The sequence below is a fragment of the Salmo salar genome, chromosome 13 (assembly GCF_965601325.2).
Source record: "Salmo salar chromosome 13, fSalSal1, whole genome shotgun sequence".
In the NCBI taxonomy this organism is placed as follows: domain Eukaryota; kingdom Metazoa; phylum Chordata; class Actinopteri; order Salmoniformes; family Salmonidae; genus Salmo; species Salmo salar.
Window position 1 is genome coordinate 93,701,702 of NC_138303.1, and position 21,247 is coordinate 93,722,948.

At 41.7% G+C, this 21,247-nt stretch overlaps 1 protein-coding gene across 1 annotated transcript; it reads left to right on the plus strand.

Moving 5' to 3' along the window:
• The first annotated feature begins 14,225 nt into the window (after positions 1-14,225).
• On the plus strand, positions 14,226-16,341 carry LOC106568261 (calcium-binding protein 7). The gene is made up of 4 exons (XM_082959752.1): positions 14,226-14,253; positions 14,364-14,507; positions 14,634-14,746; positions 16,162-16,341. Exons 1-4 carry the CDS (start codon positions 14,226-14,228, stop codon positions 16,339-16,341), a joined length of 465 nt encoding a protein of 154 aa, XP_082815878.1.
• The last annotated feature ends 4,906 nt before the right edge of the window (positions 16,342-21,247 follow it).

Sequence of the window (21,247 nt, forward strand, 5' to 3'; positions counted from 1 at the left end):
AAGAATGGGAGAAACTCCCTAAATACAGGTGTGCCAAGCTTGCAGCATCATACCCAAGAAGACTCGAGGCTGTAATCGCTGCCACAGGTGCTTCAACAAAGTACTGAGTAAAGGGTCTGAATACTTACGTGAATGTTATATTTACGTATTTTTTATAAATTTGCACAAATGTATAAAAAACTGTTTTTGCTTTTTCATTATGGGGTATTGCGTGTAGATTGATAAGGAGAAAAAAACGATTTAATACATTATAGAATAGGGCTGTAACCTTACAAAATGTGGAAAAAGTCAAGGGGTCTGAATACTTTCCGAAGGCATGGTATTTTCAAAGAAGTGTGGATCATCATTATTTGGACCGTATAGATTAATGACCTTTAAAGATTAAAATAATCCATCTTGGCCACCCGAGTGTCGCTGCGGTCTAAGGCACTCCGTCACAGTTCTAGAGGCGTCACTACAGACCTGGGTTCGTTTCTGGCTGTATCACAACCAGCCATGATCACGAGTCCAATAGGGCGGTGCACAATTGGCCCAGAGTTTGGTCGGGGAGGCATTACTTGGCTCATCGCGCTTTAGCGACTCCTTGTGGCAGGCCAGGCGCCTGCAGGCTGATCTTGGTCGTCAGTTGAACGGTGTTTCCTCCGACACATTGGTGCGGCTGGCTTCCGGGTTAAGAAGCGTGGTTTGACGGGTCATGTTTTGGAGGACGCTTAACTCGACCTTCGCCTCCCGAGCCCGAAAAAGGGGTAATATACAAAAAAATACAAAAAGAAAATCCATCTACCTTGCAGATCTGTTTGAACAATTTGCACATTCGGATCATATTGATTGTTAATTCATATCTTCACCCCTTTTCACCAAGGAAGAGGTATATTTCATCCCACCAGTCCATTCTCCACACAACTTAATCTAAAATAGTTGAACGACTTTCCTGAAAACAATGGATATTATATTCCTTCTCTTTTAGCCATGTAAATACTGATCGTCTTTTCTTATTATCTGCAAAGCTATTATAATTATAACTGGCTATACTTTTTTCACCATGATGAGATACAAGTTTCAATTCTATTTATCATAATATATGTTTGTAAACTTACCATTAAAAAGTAACATAATGATTGGTTGGCCCATATAGCTATACCCCTGTATTTGCACTACTGAAACCTCCGCCATCCCAAGTTGTATTGTCGTCCCAGTGACTGGCAGACCACACCTGTCAACCTGTATCCTAGGGCCTTTGAGAGATTGGGACCCATCCTTTCAAAAGAGTACATAGCGCCACCCACAGAATAGAAGCAGATTAACTGCCAAAAACATTTGCAACGCTCTCACCTCGATTGTATTGTATACCGTTACTTAAAAAAATATTTATATATAAAAGAAAATTGCAAATCTAAAATCATTTCCACAATTGGCGAATAATATGCATAATAATGTTGGCAGTTCATACAAAGGATTGTTACCTATAACCAGGATCGGCATTAAAAAAATAGCATTTTTGGCAAGAAATTATTGTTTTGGCCATGTACTGTTATAATCTCCACCCAGAAGCCAGAAGGGGACTGGCCACCCCTCAGAGCCTGGTTCCACATTAGGTTTCTTCCTAGGTCCTGCCTTTCAAGGGAGTTTTTCCTAGCCACTGTGCTTCTACATCAGCATTGCTCGCTGTTTGGTGTTTTAATTTGAGTTTCTGTATAGCACTTTGTGATATCTGCTGATGTAAAAAGGGCTTTATAAATACATTTGATTGATTGATTGAATTATTGTAATTAATCCTGTATTGTCCCTAACATTATAACCCCATAGCAACAGATGTGGGATACACACACACACACACACACACACACACACACACACACACACACACACACACACACACACACACACACACACACACACACACACACACACACACACACACACACACACACACACACACACACACACACACACACACACACACACCCACCCTTCCCCAACAAACAACCACAAGCTCAGATGTTTAACAGTTATTCCATCCCGAGCCCAACTCAAGAGAAGGCTTAATGTGCGAATGCATATACAGTTGTAGCTGTTTGAGAAGGCATGCAAAATTGAGCAAGAATGGGGAGATTTGATTAACCAATGTCAAGTCTTAGCTGATGGTGCTCAGATACACCCCCCTACCCTGAAATACACTACCATGAAACTCACACACACTGGTCCCCCGTTGTGACCATTTTACCATCTCTGTGCAGTCAGACCTTTTGATTAATTTGTCCCACCAGGGCAACAATAATTTTCCCCCTCTCTGATTGTGACCCCCTCCCCATGGGTTACTGCAGCTAGTGTAGCCAGTACTGCTTCTACCTGGGTGGGGGCACCCCACCAGAATCCCCACCAGCTATGTACAAGGTCATCAAGGTTCTGATTAGCAGCTTTGAAAAATGTATTGTATATTATGCTCACATATCCGGGGGCTTTGGCTTTATTGGACCAACCCTGCAAGGCAGACTTGGACTCTTGAGGGGGCAGTGCTACTTTACTGGGTCTCTGACCGCGTTTATCTTTCTGTCTTGGCTGCATATAGGCTACTTGCAGTAGGCCTATAAAACAGATAAGGATTTCTCCTTAGTGTGTGGGTCACTCAGGTGGGTGTCTAAGGTACAGGGTTGGGGACTGCTCCGTCATGATAAGAAAATAAATAAATAAACTATATTTATAATCTATTTTAAAATGTATATCCCAGATCTGCACGAAATTGAAAGCTCTCTCAGTCACTACTCCTGCTCGCAGACACACATGGGCTCTGGCATTTGCAACAATTTTCCTTTTTCACTCACTTAACTACAGACTTTTCCAAACACATACCCCATCTTCCATCACAATACACCCACACCCTCTGTTTACTGTGTTTTTTTACTCTACCATGTTGATTCCTACCTAATTTTGGGCTTCTAAGTACTTTTGTGTTCCAGTTCATTATATTTGAAATATGTATTATTTCAATAACTATCCTCTACATTACATTTCAGTCATTTAGCAGACGCTCTTATCCAGAGCGACTTACCGTAGTGAATGCATACATTTCATACATTTTTTTCTCTGTACTGGTCCCCCATGGGAATCGAACACACAACCCTGGCATTGCAAACACCATGCTCTACCAACTGAGCCACACGGGACCTTTCTTCTAATGCTGTTTTTTTTAATCTATTTATAAATAATAGGAATAGAAAGTCGAATACAAATTGTTTTACAACATGCTATCTTGAATGATATAGTGTATTTGTAGTTTATTTCTTTATCAATTGTTGTATTTTCTTGTTTTCCATTTTTTCCTTGATTACAATCCCTACCATGGATAGTATTGGGCGTTCCATTATTCAACTCCTCTTTTCGAACTTTGTATTATTTAGAATAGCCATGGAGTAGTCTTGGTGTCTCGGAACAGTTGGTTATCAATGTCCAGTTAATCGACTACAGAGCTACACATTTCCCTATAAGTCTATTCACTTTGAATACTGGGTACAGAACTTTGCGCCGTTCTGCAATTTCCTTCATGAACTGATCATTCATTCTTATTTTCGTGCCAGTGAGTTTTTTGCCCAGGCTTTTAACCATTATTTTATCTTTAAGAATGCAAATTTGGCAACTATTGGGCACTCGTATCGTTGTCCTCTCTATCCGAAACGGTGTACGCGTTCGAAAAAAGTTTGCAGTCAGAGTGCAGTATAACTCCAGTACACTGCAGTATAACTGCAGTTAGAGTGCAGTCTAACTTCAGTGTGCTGCAAATATTGCATCCAAATAACACAGTTTTCTTTACTGCAGTAATTTTGCAGCATAACTGCAGTTAGAGTGCAGTATAACTGCAGTTCAACTGCAGTACAGTGCAGTTATTCTGCAATTACTGCGTCCAAAATACACAGTCGTCTGCAGTCACTGCAATTTTACTGCAGTTTCAAAACTGCAATCTTTTTTTGTAAGGCTTGATTTTGTCAACAGTATCACATGGGATCTGTAGCGCTTCAAGGAGGAATTCTTTCCCCATGCTTTCAGGATCTTTCACCCTCATTTTCTTTAAGCACCAGATTTTCTCGCATGGATCTAGTCTGTATTCCATGTAAGGCTTCTTTTAGAAACATGTTCTCTTTTTTAAGTTCATTAACATCCGATGCAATAGTATTGACTGTACCTTTTAGCTTGTTTGTTTCTTTCTCCATTGTCACAGCTTTTTCGTCACTCGTTCTCCTTTTTTTTTACTGACAACTTCGAATACTCCCAATTGATAATTTCTTGATTTTAGCAGGTCGGTTTCCACTCTTACCGTACCAGGTGGTGAAAAGCAGGTGGTGTCTGTCGAGGAATCGCGTTGTTTTCTCTTGGAGTTTGGTTCTTAATTCACATGGAAAGAGGGTGAGATCCGGTAGTCAGTGGGGAGCTGCAAATGGTATGTTACCTCATTGACCCTCCGGAGTACTTTGAACGAACCCACAAACCGGGGGGTCAGCTTCCGGCAGGGCAAGCGGAGCGGGAGGTTCCTGGTGGAGAGCCAGACATGATCACCAGGACGGAACACAGGAGCCTCACTGTGGTGGCGGTCCAAACCTCCTCTGCACGCCAGAACCACTCATCTGCTGCTTCGGTCTGGCTCTGGATCCACGGGGCCAGGGCCGGCTGGTACCCCAGGACGCACTGGAAGGGAGACAGCCCGGTGGAGGAGTGATGAAGTGAGTTCTGGACGTACTGTGCCCAGGGAAGGAACCAGGCCCACTCCCCCTGCTGGTCCTGACAGTGACTCCTAAGGAACCTCCCCAGCTCCTGGTTGGTCCTCTCCACCTGGCCGTTGGACTGAGGCCGGTACCCGGATGTGAGGCTGACCGTGACCCCCAGCTTCTCCATGAAGGCTCTCCATACCCGTGAATTGGGGGCCACGGTCGAAGACGATGTCCTCCGGAAGGCCATAGTGCCAGAAAACCTGTTGGAACAACGCCTCAGCAACCTGGAAAGCGGTAGGGAGACTAGAGAGAGGGATACAATGGCAGGATTTGGAGAATCTGTCCACAACAACCATAACAGTGTTGAAACCATCAGACGGGGGAAGATCAGCAACAAAATCTATGGACAGATGTGACCAAGGCTGCTGAGGCACGGGAAGGGGAAGTAGTTTCCCTGCTGGAGATTTGGATTAGGTACATATGGAGCATGAGTTGACATAGTGGGCGACGTCATGCGCCAAGGTGTGTCACCAGTACTTCTCAGAGAGAGATTGGATGGTGTGGGTGATATCTGGGTGTCCGGCGGCGAGGGATGTATGTGCCCAGGTCAACAGCCGATTTCTCACCCCCGTGGGGACATAGATGCGTTCTGGAGGGCAGGTAGCAGAAGCAGTTTCCCTTTCCAGAGCCTGACGATGGCCACATCTACGTCCCAAAACATGGGAAGATACAAAAGAACAAACACGGGAAGCGTACTGAACGTGAGGGACAACCAATAACACCTAAAGACTGATGACAAATGAGGGCTAAATAAAGGGGGAGTAATCAGGGTATTGATAAAGTCCAGTTGTGCCTAATGATGGGGCGCAGGTGTGCGTAATGATGGGTTGCTAGGACCGGTGGTTAGTAAACCGGCGACGTTGAGTGCCGAAGCAGTGGAGCGGGAGTAGACGTGACAATGCGTTCGTAATATTTATCAATGAACTTCTCTGTCCTTATATGTTTTTTAGGGTTATTATCCAGTTTGAATGTTATTGCCCACGAGCAAATGGATCAGTGTAGTGCTACTATTTGGTCCGTTTTAGAGATAATGAATATTGCGATTTCTCATGAGGCATTCTGCACCTCCATCTTTAGTCCGCCATCTGCTAAATAGTTAACCAAATAGATACCCGGACAATTTCAAATGACTTTTTTTGTCTGCCTTATAAAGTAATTGTCTTTTGGCTGGGTGACTGGTTTCTGGGACTGATTACACTGTAATACTGCATTGTCCAAGTTTCAATATTAAAAACCTTTGTGCTCCTTGATGATACTGCAAAGTGTTATAATAATAATTGTACCAATTTCCATTTTCTCACCAAAATTACAATTGTTACAGTTAATATATGACATAAAAATTCATACCAAAATAATGCATAAAAAATATATATTGAAAATAGGTTTTTAAATATGTGGTCAGGAGGTGTAACTATATTCATCATCAGGGAACTAAAGGGGATTACAGCGAATGGCACTTTTTGTTATTCTTCACAATCCCTATTCCCTACGAACAAGAGTCAACACCTCAAAATAATCAGACTGAAACAGTTCATTCAAGTGCCTCTCGACAGCTATGGCATAGTCAGGAAAGTATTTTAGGACTGCCAGTTCTCGCCCTTGAACAAGTCTGCCGAGCAAGATAAGACCACAGAGCACTGATTTCCTTAGAGTGAGATCCCATGTCTCAGTCTCCACCTCTCTTCCTGTTTCTCAATGCACAACTGACGGAGCTCACAAATGTTCTTTATAGATCACAGAATGTCAGAGAATCCCCCAGACACAAGACATTGTTGTAGGACTCAGATCACTTTCCACTTTGTATGCAAAGCTGTCTTCATACATGGTTACAAATGGGAAGATAAGCACCTCATATAAAGAGATGAGGTCTCTGACTACTGTAAATCTGAAAATTAATTAGCTATTAAATTTGATACAATGTTAACATTTGACAGAGACCCATAACCCTCTGTATGACAGCAATGCTCCCCATCAGCTGATTTACACATAATACCTAACACACAGTTGAACACACACTGGACTCTAATTGGGCTATAATAGAGTTCATACATAGGGTGTGTTCGTAAATTCCATCTGGCTATCTAATCCGATTTCAGAGCACTCTCTTCTGAGTGTGCCAGAATGCAGAATAACTGATGAATTTAGGAACGCTCAACATCCATCGGAAATTACCGGTGTTAGTAAACATCTGCAAAAAAAGCGTAGTTAAATAATTGCCAGCAGCACATTGACGTGTTCTCTCATTTTATGTCTGGAAGTAGATAGCAAGCTAGCTAACTTTAGCCAGTTAGTTTGGGTGCTTGACTGCCGTTGTGAGGTCAGAATGCTCAGAGCAACCCTACTCCTTGGTTAGAGCGTCCAGTGTGCTCACTAAATGCTCAGAGAGCGAAACGCTCTGAATTTTCAAACAGACAATCTGACAAAGCTCTGTATTTACGAATGCCCAGAGTGCACTCTGAGCGCTCTCTTACACTCCAGTGTGAATTTACGAACGTACCCACAATAGAAAGAATCATTAGAATTATATTTCATTGAGCAAGCGTTGCTATAAACAAAGTGGCATGGCATTGTTTGAAGAATGTTTGAACAAATTAGAACACTGTAGCATACAGTGCTGTTCTCATCAAATACTGTTACCCTACTGTATGTAGGTGGGTCAATTCCTAGAATGGGGAATCCAATGCTAAATGTGGATATATGGTAAGCAGTGGTGTCCTCGTGGACCAGCTGTTTAAATTAGTACCAGGAAGGCTTTTCCCACAGTGTTGAATCTACAGGGTCCCAGAATAGTGTGAACTATAAGAGGGTTTCCATCACCTCTTACTGTGTAGAGTCCACCTCTGGTATATAGCGATATAGGATCTTAATTTGATCACTCTTTTGTTGCTGAGGATTTTCCTGCACTGCAGGAAATGCAGATGAGCTTCGTGATTTACATAGATTCACTGAAAACCCACACTAAAACACGGTTATATTAACAGTATTGCACTTTTCATTTAGCCTACTTTTAACCTGCTGATAGCCTAACCACCGATCAAGCAACATTATGGACTAAACATTCAAATCCTGTTGCTGCAGGATTATTTTGCTGTAACAATATAGGTCAAATTAAGTTCCTAAATCTGTAGCAGACAGCTTGTACTGCAATTCCCTTGGCACATCAGAAGAAGCAGAGTTTCCTGTAAAGTCTGTAAAGCTGAATAGATAACCCGGGATGAGTTATTTGTTCAAGCTGAATTATTTAAAATGTCATAACAAAGATCAAGTCATGACTGGAGATTGTGATAATTTCTTGGAGAGCTCCCGGCTCACAGTAAGCTATCTGAAGAGGAGGGATCTCTAGAACCCCCCCCCCCCCCTCTCTCTCTCTCTCTCTCTCTCTCTCACTCTCTCTCTCTCTCTCACTCTCTCACTCTCTCTCAGCCGCAGTCTCACTGAATGCAGAACCAATGTCACAGTGCCAATTCAGCTATATTATGATAAAAAGACAAGCCTTTTGAAAGAGAGAGAATTCTCATGAAATGGATGAGCAGGTCGCTTAAAATTGAATATCTGACACCAGCTTCAGCAAATACAATTGTCAGTCAGTTGGAACCAGACAGTCTTGTGGTTTTTCATTTTTGTTTGATTGTTGTCAGTCATTTGTTGGGAAAGCATTGGGACAGTGCAGAATAGAGCTATATCCCCCATACAAGACCTACCTGCAGAGTGAGACAGACAAGCAGAAAAAACTGTCCTCCTCAGAGAGGGAAACTATGGTCCTGAGGCACTGGGGAGGAATAGGGCTCAGGCTCATAGGTGACCTTTTGTTCAGGGGGAACGGTGCAGACAGACCCCTGTAGAGATCCCCTTTCGGGGCTGGGCTCACTACACCAGAGATGATTTCTTTCTGCACTACAGAGCAGATTGACTGAGGAGATTTTAATACGCATCTAGATTGGAATCTTTTAAAATGACTACCAGGTGGAAATGAAGGAATTGACTTATATCTTCAATAATGGAACGTTGTTCGGTGTGTGTTCAGGGTCCTGCCGCTGCTCAGGAATGTCAGCAATTCTATAGACCAGATGTGTATTGTGAGCATAAATAATGATAGTCGATGTGAGACTTCAGCTCCAGTCAAATATCTGCAGTTGTGCAATTACTTTGAAGAAAATGGACATGCGCAGGCGACGAGCTAGGCTTTGTAGTATTCAATTCTCAAAGCAACACATCATGAATTTAACTCATTTGTAAACTAACTGTGGATTTTTAAACTAACTGTGGGAAACTAAACTTTTGACTGACTTTGAAGAAGTTCTGAACATGTAAAATAAATTATATGCCAAGGGAGCTAAGGTTTTAAAGTATAACTCTTCTTGGAATAGGAGCAATTTGGTGGTCATAACCTTGACATTAAATCAAGGACTAAGACTTAAAACTACGACCTTCAGTTTATTAGGCCAGTTTATTAGGTACACCCCCCGTTCACGAAAATGGTTCGCTCCTACAGACAGTGAGTCACGTGGCCGTGGCTTGCTATATAAAGCAGGCATACGGGCATCGAAGCATTCAGTTACTGTTCGATTGAACGTTAGAATGGGCAAAACAAGGGGCCTAAGTGACTTTGAATGTGGTATGATCGTCGGTGCCAGGCACGCCGGTTCCAGTATCTCAGAAACGGCCAGCCTCCTGGGCTTTTCATGCATGACAGTGTCTAGGGTTTACCGAGAATGGTGCGACAAACAAAAAACATCAAGTCAGCGGCAGTCCTGTGGGCGAAAACAGCTCGTTGATGAGAGACTTCGAAGGAGAATGGCAAGATTCGTGCAAGCTAACAGGTGTGCCACAAACAGGTAAATAATGGGCGCAGTACAACAGTGGTGTACAGAACGACATCTCGGAATGCACAACTCATTGGTCTTAGTCATGGATTGGCTACTACAGCAGACGACCACACAGGGTTCCAGTCCTATCAGCTAAAGACATGAAGAAGTGGCACCAGTGGGCACGCAATCACCAACACTGGACAATTGAGGAGTGGCAAACATTGCCTGGTCTGACAAATCTCAGTTCCTGTTGTGTCATGCTGACAGCAGAGTCAGGATTTGGCGTAAGCAGCATGAGTCAACAGCCCCATCCAGGCTGGTGTACAGGCTGATGGCAGTGGTATGGTCCCTTGATACCAACTGAGCAACACAGCATATCTGTAGCTGTTCTGGAGGCAAAGAGGGGTCTGACCTTTATTTAACTAAGCAACTCAGTTAAGAACAAACTCTTATTTACAATGACAGCCTACCCTGGCCAAACCCTAACAACTGTACGCTGCCCTATAGGACTCCCAATCACAGTCAGTTGTGATACAGCCTGGAATTGAACCAGGGTCTGTAGTGACACCTTTAGCACTGAGATGCAATGCCTTAGACCACTGTGCCACTCATGAGCCCTAAATGGAGGGGTGTACTAAATGGGTGTACTTAATAAACTGGCCAATGAGTGTATATCAACAGTAAGAGTTGGCACTATATGAGCTAAAGATAATTGTTCAATCACACCCATTGATCAGGTGGAAGTAAGACATGTGTTGCTATTATAATAATATCATAAGCCATTTAGTAGACACTTTTCTCTAAAGCGGCTTGTGTTTTACATGGGTGATGCCAGGAATCAAACCCACTACCCTGGCATTGCAAGCACCATGCTCTACCAACTGAGCTACAGAGGACCATTATGAGGCATTGAGAGGGGCAGAAAGATGTCTGATGGCCAGGTCAATGTGACCTCATCTCTCTGTCAGAGCTGATGGGATGTCAATCTGACACAAGCAGTGAATTGAAATCGGAAGGGATACCATGAGAGGGAGAAGGAGGGGGATCTCTCTTTCACCGAAACAATAAAATAAAAAGGTGATACCCTGACAGCAGATCAAACAACCAGAGCCACGCTGGAGGGAGATGAAGTATAAGTAACAAACATCCGCCTAGCTGTCCCCTTCCCAGAGAACACACTTAACAATGGCTGGAGGACTGTCAGAGGACTGTCAACACAGCTGAAGAAGATGTAAGAGTTATTGATCCACACATCATATTGTTAGAACTGAGTATCTCTATGTGTGTTTATTATGGATCCCCATTACTTCCTGCCAAAGCAGCAGCTACTCTTCCTGGGGTCCAGCAAAGTTAAGGCAGTTTATACAATTTGAAAACATTACAATGCATCCACAGATTTCACAACACACTGTGTGTCCTCAGGCCCCTACTCCACCACTACCACATATCTACAGTTCTAAATCCATGTGTATGTATAGTGCGTATGTTATTTTTTTTTAATATTTTTTATTTATTTCACCTTTATTTAACCAGGTAAGCTAGTTGAGAACAAGTTCTCATTTACAACTGCGACCTGGCCAAGATAAAGCAAAGCAGTGCGACAGAAATAACAACACAGAGTTACATGGAATAAACAAGCGTACAATTATTGTGTCTGTGTGTGTGTGCGTGCGTGCGTGTGTGTGTGTGTGTGTGTGTGTATGCACGTGTCTGTGCCAATGTTTGTGTTGCTTCACAGTCCCCGCTGTTCCATAAGGTGTTTTTTTAATCTTTTTTTAAATCAAATTTTACTGCTTGCGTCAGTTACTTGATGTGGAATAGAGTTCCATGTAGTCATGGCTCTATGTAATACTGTGTGCCTCCCATAGTCTGTTCTGGACTTGGGGACTGTGAAGAGACCTCTTGTGGCATGTCTTGTGGGCTATGCATGGGTGTCTGAGCTGTGTGCCAGTAGTTTAGACAGACAGCTCGGTGCATTCAACATGTCACTACCTCTCATAAATAAAAGTAGTGATGAAGTCAATCTTTCCTCCACTTTCAGCCAGGAGAGATTGACATGCATATTATTAATATTAGCTCTTTGTGTACATCCAAGGACCAGCCGTGCTGCCCTGTTCTGAGCCAATTGCAATTTTCCTAAGTCCTTTTTTGTGGCACCTGACCACACGACTGAACAGTAGTCAAGGTGCGACAAAACTAGGGCCTGTAGGACCTGCCTTGTTGATAGTGTTATTAAGAAGGCAGAGCTGCGCTTTATTATAGACAGACTTCTCCCCATCTTAGCTACTACTGCATCAATATGTTTTGACCATGACAGTTTACAACCTAGGGTTACTCCAAGCAGTTTAGTCATCTCAACTTGCTCAATTTCCACATTATTTATTACAAGGCTGAGTTGAGGTTTAGGGTTTGGTGAGTGTTTTGTTCCAAATACAATGCTTTAAGTTTTAGAAATATCATTGGATGTGGTGAAAACCTAATTATTATCAGAAACAGTTTAATACATTGAGGCCCTGGTATTTGTATCAACATTCCTAATACTGCCAAGATTAGAGACATCCATGAAACTATTTGGTACGGAAAGAGATAACCTTATTAGTCTCCATTATACATAGGATGTGAAGGCTGAACAACTTTCTCATTCATTTGACAGTTATAGAAATCATTAATCATGATTTCCTTTGATGTGCTTTCTGGGAAACATAGCAGTTATAACAGCACTCACTGTAATTGTATTGTGTGATTTGTCTTGATCCTGCTGTTGTGTCCCAGAGCAGTAGGGTCAGTCTGACCCTGGCCACAGATTAGACACAGGGAAAAATAGATTTTCAGCCCTCAGTACACCAAAGAGGTTCCGATATGCCTTTTATCAATTGCATTTAACAGAAGGTTAACACATGCACACAAGTGCTCAAATTATTCATCAGTCATTTGAGTGTAGGTGTAACGACCGTCGTCACAATGAGACCAAGGTGCAGCGGAGGATGTGTTCATCATAAAGGATTTAATGATCGAATGAACACTATACAAAAGAAACCCAAAAAACGACTAGCAACAGTTCTGTCAGGAACACACTAAACAGAAAACATTCACCCACAAACCCCAAAGGAAAAACAGGCTGCCTATGTATGACTCTCAATCAGCAACGATCTACAACTGTTCCTGATTGAGAGCCATACACGGCCGAAACAAATTAAACCACCAACATAGAAAATGTACATAGAACGTCCACCCATGTCACACCCTGGCCTAACCAAAAACAGAGGAAAAAACCCTCTCTATGGCCAGGGCGTTACAGTAGGCTAGTTGGTTTGCATGCTATTTCTATTACAATTCTCCTGTCAAAAAATGAAGTTGTGTTTTTTTACAGATAATTACTTCACTAGCATATTGTAATTCAGATGGCATACATATAACAATACAATATGTATTAGATACTTTTGTATGTGATGTGAGTACAAACAAGCCATAGTGAAATCTGCAAATCCTTTGGACTTTGCCTCAACTCACTAAATATAAATGTCCTATGGCCACTCAGCTACTGTACCATTGATGTAGGATCCATTCAATTGCTATACCGTTTAAGTAACAGCCTCCTTGGATTATACATTCAGCAGGGGAATATAAAAACCAGTTCCTCGAAACACATTATCCACTTAATTTGTCATTTTCAAACCCCTTGAGTCTTGTTACAATTTGGTAAGTGCAATATTTAAAGCCTCTTTGTCACTGGAAGGACTATTCACCATCAAATGTGGATTTAAAGTGGCATTTGCATGGATTATGCGCAGGTTGAGTTTAGTGTTTGAAATTCATTTAAGGTGAAAGGAAAGCTGTATACCTCATTTGAGCACAGTATTATTGAAGTTTGAAGTGCTGAAATCTTATGACTGTATGCATAATATGCTCAGTTTGTACTAGTTGATTCTGATCTGTTGTCTTTTACCGAGCCTGGAAAGATGGCACAAAACCTCAGTGGTGATATACTGTATCTAAGTAAACTCCAGGTCAAGGATATTACAAACTTTATCCAAACAAACATATAAAGCCCCTTACCATATTGATGAGCATTTTGTTTATTTGCCACCCTCCAGATCTGGAATGGAAACTATTCCATAATCCCTAGCTACTGCTATTAGGCTTGTAGCCTCTCCTCTTGTTCTACAGTATTCTGTTTGAAGTGAATAAGATACAGTTGGCATCACAGATGTAAAATGTCAGACCCTCTGCTGTTTGATGCAAACAAACACTCATGGATTTAAAACCCTACAAATTCAGCTGAGCAATGCAAATATCAGCCAACTAGCTGCAATAAGATATGAACATAATACCACATATTTCTAAGTCAGCATTATTTACGTGAACATAACGCCACATGACTCTGAGTCTGAGCATTATTAACACATCAAATCAAACTGTATTTGTCACATGCGCCGAATACAACAAGTGTAGACCGTGAAATGTTTACTTACAAGCCCTTAACCAACAGTGCAGTTCAAGAAGAGTTAAGTAAATATTTACCAAATAAACAAAAGTAAAAAAATAACACAATAAAATAACAATAACGAGGCTATATACAGGGGGTACCGGTACCGAGTCAATGTGCTGGGGTACAGGTTAGAGGTAATTTGTACTTGTAGGTAGGGGTGAAGTGACTATGCAGTTCTCTATGAGTGGTTTGAGAGGTCAGGACAGTTCTGTTGTGTGGTGGGGAAATGTGAACTACAAATTATCAGTGCATTAGAAATAGAATATAAGACTAGTCTCAACCCTTCTACCCTCCATTTCCCCACAGAGATCCGCGAGGCCTTCAAGGTGTTTGACAGAGATGGAAACGGCTACATCTCAAAGCAGGAGTTGGGGGTGGCGATGCGGTCGCTGGGATACATGCCTAATGAGGTGGAGCTGGAGATTATTATCCAAAGGCTGGACATTGATGGTGAGTTACAAACATACGCAATATGAAATGAGGTTTACTGGGATAATTCAAGATAAACCATTACATGTGTAAAAGTGTCTGGCTGAAGAAACTATTTACTAAATATCCACTCTCCTGTCCCTGCAGGTGATGGCCAGGTTGACTTTGACGAATTTGTTGCACTGCTTGGACCAAAACTTATTGCTGCTGGGATGCCTGATAAGTTCCATGGGGCGAACTTTGACTCTGTATTTTGGAAGGTAAAGTATCACTAGTATCACTATCAAAAGCCTCATCTATGCAGTCTCATTCTCTTCTTTCTTTTTCAGAGTTAATTATGGCTTAATATTTCCTCATCAGAGTGAGATGATTTTCCTGAGGGCTTTTAAAGCTTTTGTAATAATAAACCACAGTCAGTCTAATTAGAATTACCACAAAAACATGATAGGAGCTAAATGAGTCATTAAAGAGAGGCCAATTCCACTGTGGTTATGAAATCACGTATTATTTTCCTAATTGCCATTGCAATCGTTCCCCTGAGATTCAAATGTCTATTCAATTTTTCCATGAGAGAGAGTATTCCAGAGCAATGTTCAGAGAATTGATACAAACACTTTATTAGTTGCTTTATTGTTTAAATTCTTCATCACTCCGTGATGACTGGATCATGACATTGGATGTCATAATAGTCAGGGGGCTGTTCATGATTTTAAACTTCATAACAGTAATTCACATCAGAAGAGGCTGGTAGGATGAGCTATAGGAAGACGGGCTCATTGAATGGCTGGAATGGAAAAAATGGAACACAATCAAACATGTGTTTGATGTATTTGATACAGATCCATTCATTCCATTCCAGACATTACAATGAGCCTGTCCTCCTATAGCTCATCCCACCAGCCTCCTCTGATTTACATCCACGTGTCTGTGTAGAGATAGAAACCCTTGCACCTCTTATAATTGTCTAACATAGAAATGCTCCCCTGTGTAACCTTGCTCAAACATTAATATGCAGACAGACACCTGTAGTTGTGGTCAGTAACCAAGTTTCCATCCAACCTTTTTATGCGAGTAAAGTACATGTCGGATAAAAAATGTCACAACAGGCCTATTGGAAACAGAAAACTTGTCAGGAAATGTCCAAATGTTGACAAAACAAGGGTGGTAACTTCACAGGGTGGTGAATGTGGAAGTGGATGAGCTTAATGCTCCTTTCCAATAAATATTGAGGGTCTTATTCTGGTGACATGATGATCGTTGCTTGACTGCTGTTTGACACATAAAAAATATTGTCGCTCTTATCCATAATAATCTCATCATGTAGACTAGCCTAGCCGCCCTGTATCTGTTGTTGGCTAGATCGCGGGTAGCAAGACCAGAGTAGGCACATGTGCTATTTAACGCAACAGTGTTTGTGATAAAACTATTGGTAGTGTGGAAAATGTTTGACACGATATATCAACATTTTTATTCAGTACCTGGAAACGTAACTTTTTTGGTGTGCATTACCTCATCACACACTGATCGTTATCCGCAACAAGTACCTTTGGTGGAAACACACCACTGGTGGAACATTTGCATATTTTTTTATGTGCATTTGTGAATAATCGCATGAAAATCTGTGGCCTGTTGGATGGAAACCTAGCTAGTGTTTGTGTCTGGTGCTATCCCCCAGTGTGACATGTCGAAGCTAACGGTAGATGAGCTGAAGAGGCTGCTGTATGACACGTTCTGTGACCACCTCACCATGAAAGACATCGAGAACATCATCATGACCGAAGAGAGCCACCTGGACAACCAAGTGTGCCAAGTGGACATTGACAGTAAGAGCTTCAGCCAGCACAATCTTGTTTAACACATTGCTGATAAATACAGCTATGCAATATTTCTAATGAGCAAAATTCATGCTACCGTCTTACGAAGGCTTGTAATCGATGAAGTGCAATGTATTGTGTACTGTTTTCCTGATAGATTTCTCTCTGTCATTGTCTCTCTATTTTTCTCTCTCTCTTCACAGCGAGCCCGACACAACAGGTGAAGCACACATGTGTGCGGAAGAGTCTGATTTGTGCTTTTGCCTTTGCATTTATCATCAGTGTAATGCTTATTGCAGCTAACCAGATGCTCCGTAGAGGTATGAAGTAGAAAGTCCTTCACTGCCAGAGGGGAAAATAGTTTTCTTCATTGTCCTTTCACACTCAATCCAGTGACTAAGCAGAGACAAATTTAACTGAAAAAAATAACCAAAATAACATGGATTTTCTTTGATCCAGAGACATACACTGAGTGCACAAAACATTAAGGACACCTTCGTAATATTAAGTTGCACCCCCAGAGCAGCCTCAATTTATTGAGACATGGACTCTACAAGGTGTCAAAAGCGTTCCACAGGGATGCTGGCCTATGTTGACTCCAATGCTTTTCACAGTTGTGTCAAGTTGGGTGGATGTCCTTTGGGTGGTGGACCATTCTTGATACACACGGGAAACTATTGATTGTGAAAAACCCAGTAGCGTTGCAGTTCTTGACACAAACCGGTGCACCTGACCCCCACTACCATACCCAGTTCAAAGGCACTTAAATATTTTGTCTTGCCCATTCACCCTCTGAATGGCATACACACAATCCATGTCTCAATTGTCTCAAGGCTAAAAGATCCTTCTTTAACCTGTCTCCTCCCCTTCATCTACACTGATTGAAGTGGATTTAACAGGTGACATCAATAAGGGATTATTGTTTTCACCTGGGATTCACCTGGTCAGTCAGTCATGGAAGAGCAGGTGTCCTTATGTTTTGTACATTCAATTACCATTCTGTCCTGAGATCCATTTCGAGCCAGAGCATAGACCGAACCCCGTTACTAAAACCGTCAACTGGACGAATGGGCATTCAGTGATGTAAAGTAACTAGTTTTAAGTTTCAAATTGTATTGGTCGTAGGTACAGGATACACATGGTATACACCGTCCAACGAAATGCTAACTTGCAGGTTCCTTCTCGACAAGACAACAACAATAAGAAATAATAAAAGATAAGAATACGAACATAAAGTAAATGGCTCAGTAGAATATAATATATTTTTTTGCATAAGTATAATACAGGAAGGCACAATTTATAGTCCAATATTTACACATGTATCAGAGGAAGGGGGGATTGGAGGGCAAGTGTTTAAATTGTGTAGTATTAGGAATAGTAAATAAGAGTCTGGTAGCAGCAGTTGTGATGTGTGTGTAGCAGTGTGTGTGTGTGTGTGTGTGTGTGTGTGTGTGTGTGTGTGTGCTAAGGTGCGGAGAGTCAGTGCAGATGGTCAGTCCAGTTAAACTGTTCAGCAGTTTGATGGCTTGTGGATAGAAACGGCCTCTTGCTATCAGACCTCATACTCTGCCCGACGGTAAGGGAGTGAACAGATCGTGGCTGGAGTGGGGTCCTTGATGATCCTGTGGGACTTCCTCAGGCACAGTTTCAAGTAGATGTCCCGGATGGGTGGGAACACGGTCCCAGTAATGTACTTCACCACGGGACTTGCGATTGTGGATGGAGCAATTCCCGTACCAGGCCGTGATGCAACCGGTCAGGGCACTCTCAATGGTGCAGCAGAAGTATTTGGAGAGGACCCAGGGTGGCTTGCCAAATTTCTTCAGCCCCCTTAGGAAGTAGAGGCGCTGTTGTGGTGGTGTTGTTGGTCCATGTCAAGTCCTCGGTGATGTGGATGCCGAGGAACTTAAAACTGCTGACTCTCTCTACTGCAGTCCCGCTGGATGATGTGGAACTATACTGAACAAAAATATAAAAGCAACATGCAACAATTTTAATGATTTTACTGAGTTACAGTTCATATAAGGAAATCAGTGAATTTAAATAAAGTCATTAGGCCCTTTCACATGACTGGGAAAGGGGTGTAGCCATGGGCGGGCTTGGGAGGGCATAGGGAGCTCCCCACCCACTGAGGAGCTAGGCCCAGCCAATCAGAATGAGTTTTTCCTCACAAAAGGGTTTTATTACAGACAGAAATACTCCTCAGTTTCATTGGCTGTCCGGGCGGCTGGTCTCCGACGATCCCGCAGGTGAAGAAGCCGGATGTGGAAGTCCTAGGCTGGCGTGGTTACACGTGGTCTGCGGTTGTGAGGTCGGTTGGACATACTGCCATGCTCTCTAAAATGAAGTTGGAGGCAGCTTATGGTAGAGAAATTAACATTAAATTCTCTGGCAACAGCTCTGGTGGACATTCCTGCCGTCAACATGCCAATTGCAAGCTCCCTCAAAACTTGAGACATCTGTGGCATTGTGTGACAAAACTGCACATTTTAGAGTGGCCTTGTATTGTCCCCAGCACAAGGTGCACCTGTGTAATGTTCATATTGTTTAATCAGCTTCTTGATATGCCACACCTGTCAGGTGGATGGATTATCTTGGCAAAGGAGAAATGCTCACTAACTGGGATATAAACAAATGTGTGCACAAAAGTTGATTGAAATAAGCTTTTTTGTGCATATGGAACATTTCTGGGATATTTTATTTCAGCTCATGAAACATGGGACCAACAATTTACATGTTGCGTTTACATTTTTGTTCAGTATAAGTAAAAATAATTTTAAGTACTACTTAAGTATTTTTGGGGGGTATCTGTAGTTTACTTTACTATTTTAATGTTTACATCCTGCCATTGCATAGCATGTAGCCAATGGCAGTCACTAAAGAAAATGTGATAAGAAGCAAATGAGATTGGAAATGTAGAGATATGATTGTGGGGAACTTCTTAGACACAGATATATTAATTATCATTATCAAACCTAAGATGGGATCTGCCAATCCCTAGCTATTGAGCCACTGTTCCAACTGCTGGCTCACCCCAGTTCTCCTTCAAAACACACAGCACATGTAAAGTACATGTAAATAATACATCCTGTGCGGCTCAGTTGGTAGAGCATGGTGTTTGCAACGCCAGGGTTGTGGGTTCGATTCCCACGGGGGACCAGTATGGAAAAAAAACATGTATGAAATGTATACATTCACTACTGTAAGTTGCTCTGGATAAGAGCGTCTGCTAAATGACTAAAATGTAAATGTAATACAATTTGTGTACTTCCTCTGTGGTGGTTTTACTTCAAAGTCAGATGTATTTATTACAGTTATTATGCAAATTATAGTTCTTGCGAAAAGGTACATGACAGTTTTGTGTAAATATTTATGTTCTGTGAGTAACAGGTTTTACGGTATGCTGTGAAGGATATAGAAACATATCATGGATATCAATGTTGTTTTGTTTGACTGTTGACATGGTCCACCAAAACAACATTCAGCTATTGTTTAGATTTTGACTTGGTTATATTTTCTTAATGGAAGAAGAGACACGATGTATCAAAGATGATGATATCAAGAATGTAAACATATGATATTTTTTTAAACCAGGGTTATAATGTATGATTTCCAGGTTTACTGAAACTGGAATACCATTCTAACACAATTAATGTGTTAATGGCCATTTACTTAAATTTTACGTATTACTCTTTTGTCATATTTCTTTTTAAGAATCAGTGTTTATCATACAGTACCAGTCAAAAGTTTGGCTACACCTACTCATTCAATGGTTTTTCTTTATTTTGACTATTTTCTACATTGTAGAATAATAGTGTAGACATCAAAACAATGAAACAACACATATGGAATTACGTAGTAACCCAAAAAAGTGTTAAACAAATCAAAATGTATTTTATATTTGAGATTCTGCAAAAAAAACTAGCCACCCTTTGCCTTGATGACAGCTTTGCACACTCTTGGCATTCTCTCAACCAGCTTGATGGTGTAGTCACCTGTAATGCATTTCAATTGACAGGTGTGCCTTGGTAAAAGTCAATTTGTGAAATGTCTTTCCTTCTTAATGTGTTTGAGCCAATCAGTTGTGTTGTGACAAGTTAGGGGTGGTATGCAGGTAGCCCTATTTGGTAAAAGACCAAGTCCATATTATGGCAAGAACAGCTCAAATAAGCAAAAAGAAAGCACAAGCCATCATTACTTTAAGACATGGAGGTCAGTCAATGCGGAAAATGTCAAGAACTTTGAAAGTTTCTTCAAGTGCAGTCGCAAAAACTATCAAACGCAATGATAAAACTGGATTTCTTGAGGACCGCCACAGGAAAGGAAGAGGATAGAAGATAAGTTAATTAGAGTTAACTGCAACTCAGATTGCAGACCAAATAAATGCTTCACAGTGTTCAAGTAACAGACACATCTCAACATCATCTGTTCAGAGGAGACTGCGTGAAGCATGCCGTCATGGTCGAATTGCTGCAAAGAAATCACTACTAAAGGACACCAATAAGTTGAAGAGACTTGTGTTGGCCAAGAAACACGAGCAATGGACATTAGAATGGTGGAAATCTGTCCTTTGGTCTGATGAGTCCAAATTTGAGATTTTTGATTCCAACCGCCATGTCTTTGTGAGACGCAGAGTAGATGAACGGATGATCTCTACATGGTTGGTGGTTCCCACTGTGAAGCATGGAGGAGGAGGTGTGATGGTGTGGGGGTGCTTTGCTGGTGACACTGTCTGTGACTTATTTAAAATTCAAAAGCACACTTAACCAGCATGGCTACCACAGCATTCTGCAGCGATACGCCATCCCATCAGGTTTGCACTTAGTGGGACTATCATTTGTTTTTCAACATGACAATGACCCAAAACACACCTCCAGGTTGTGTAAGGGCTATTTGACCAAGATGGATTGCTGCATCAGATGACCTGGCCTCAACAATCACCCGACC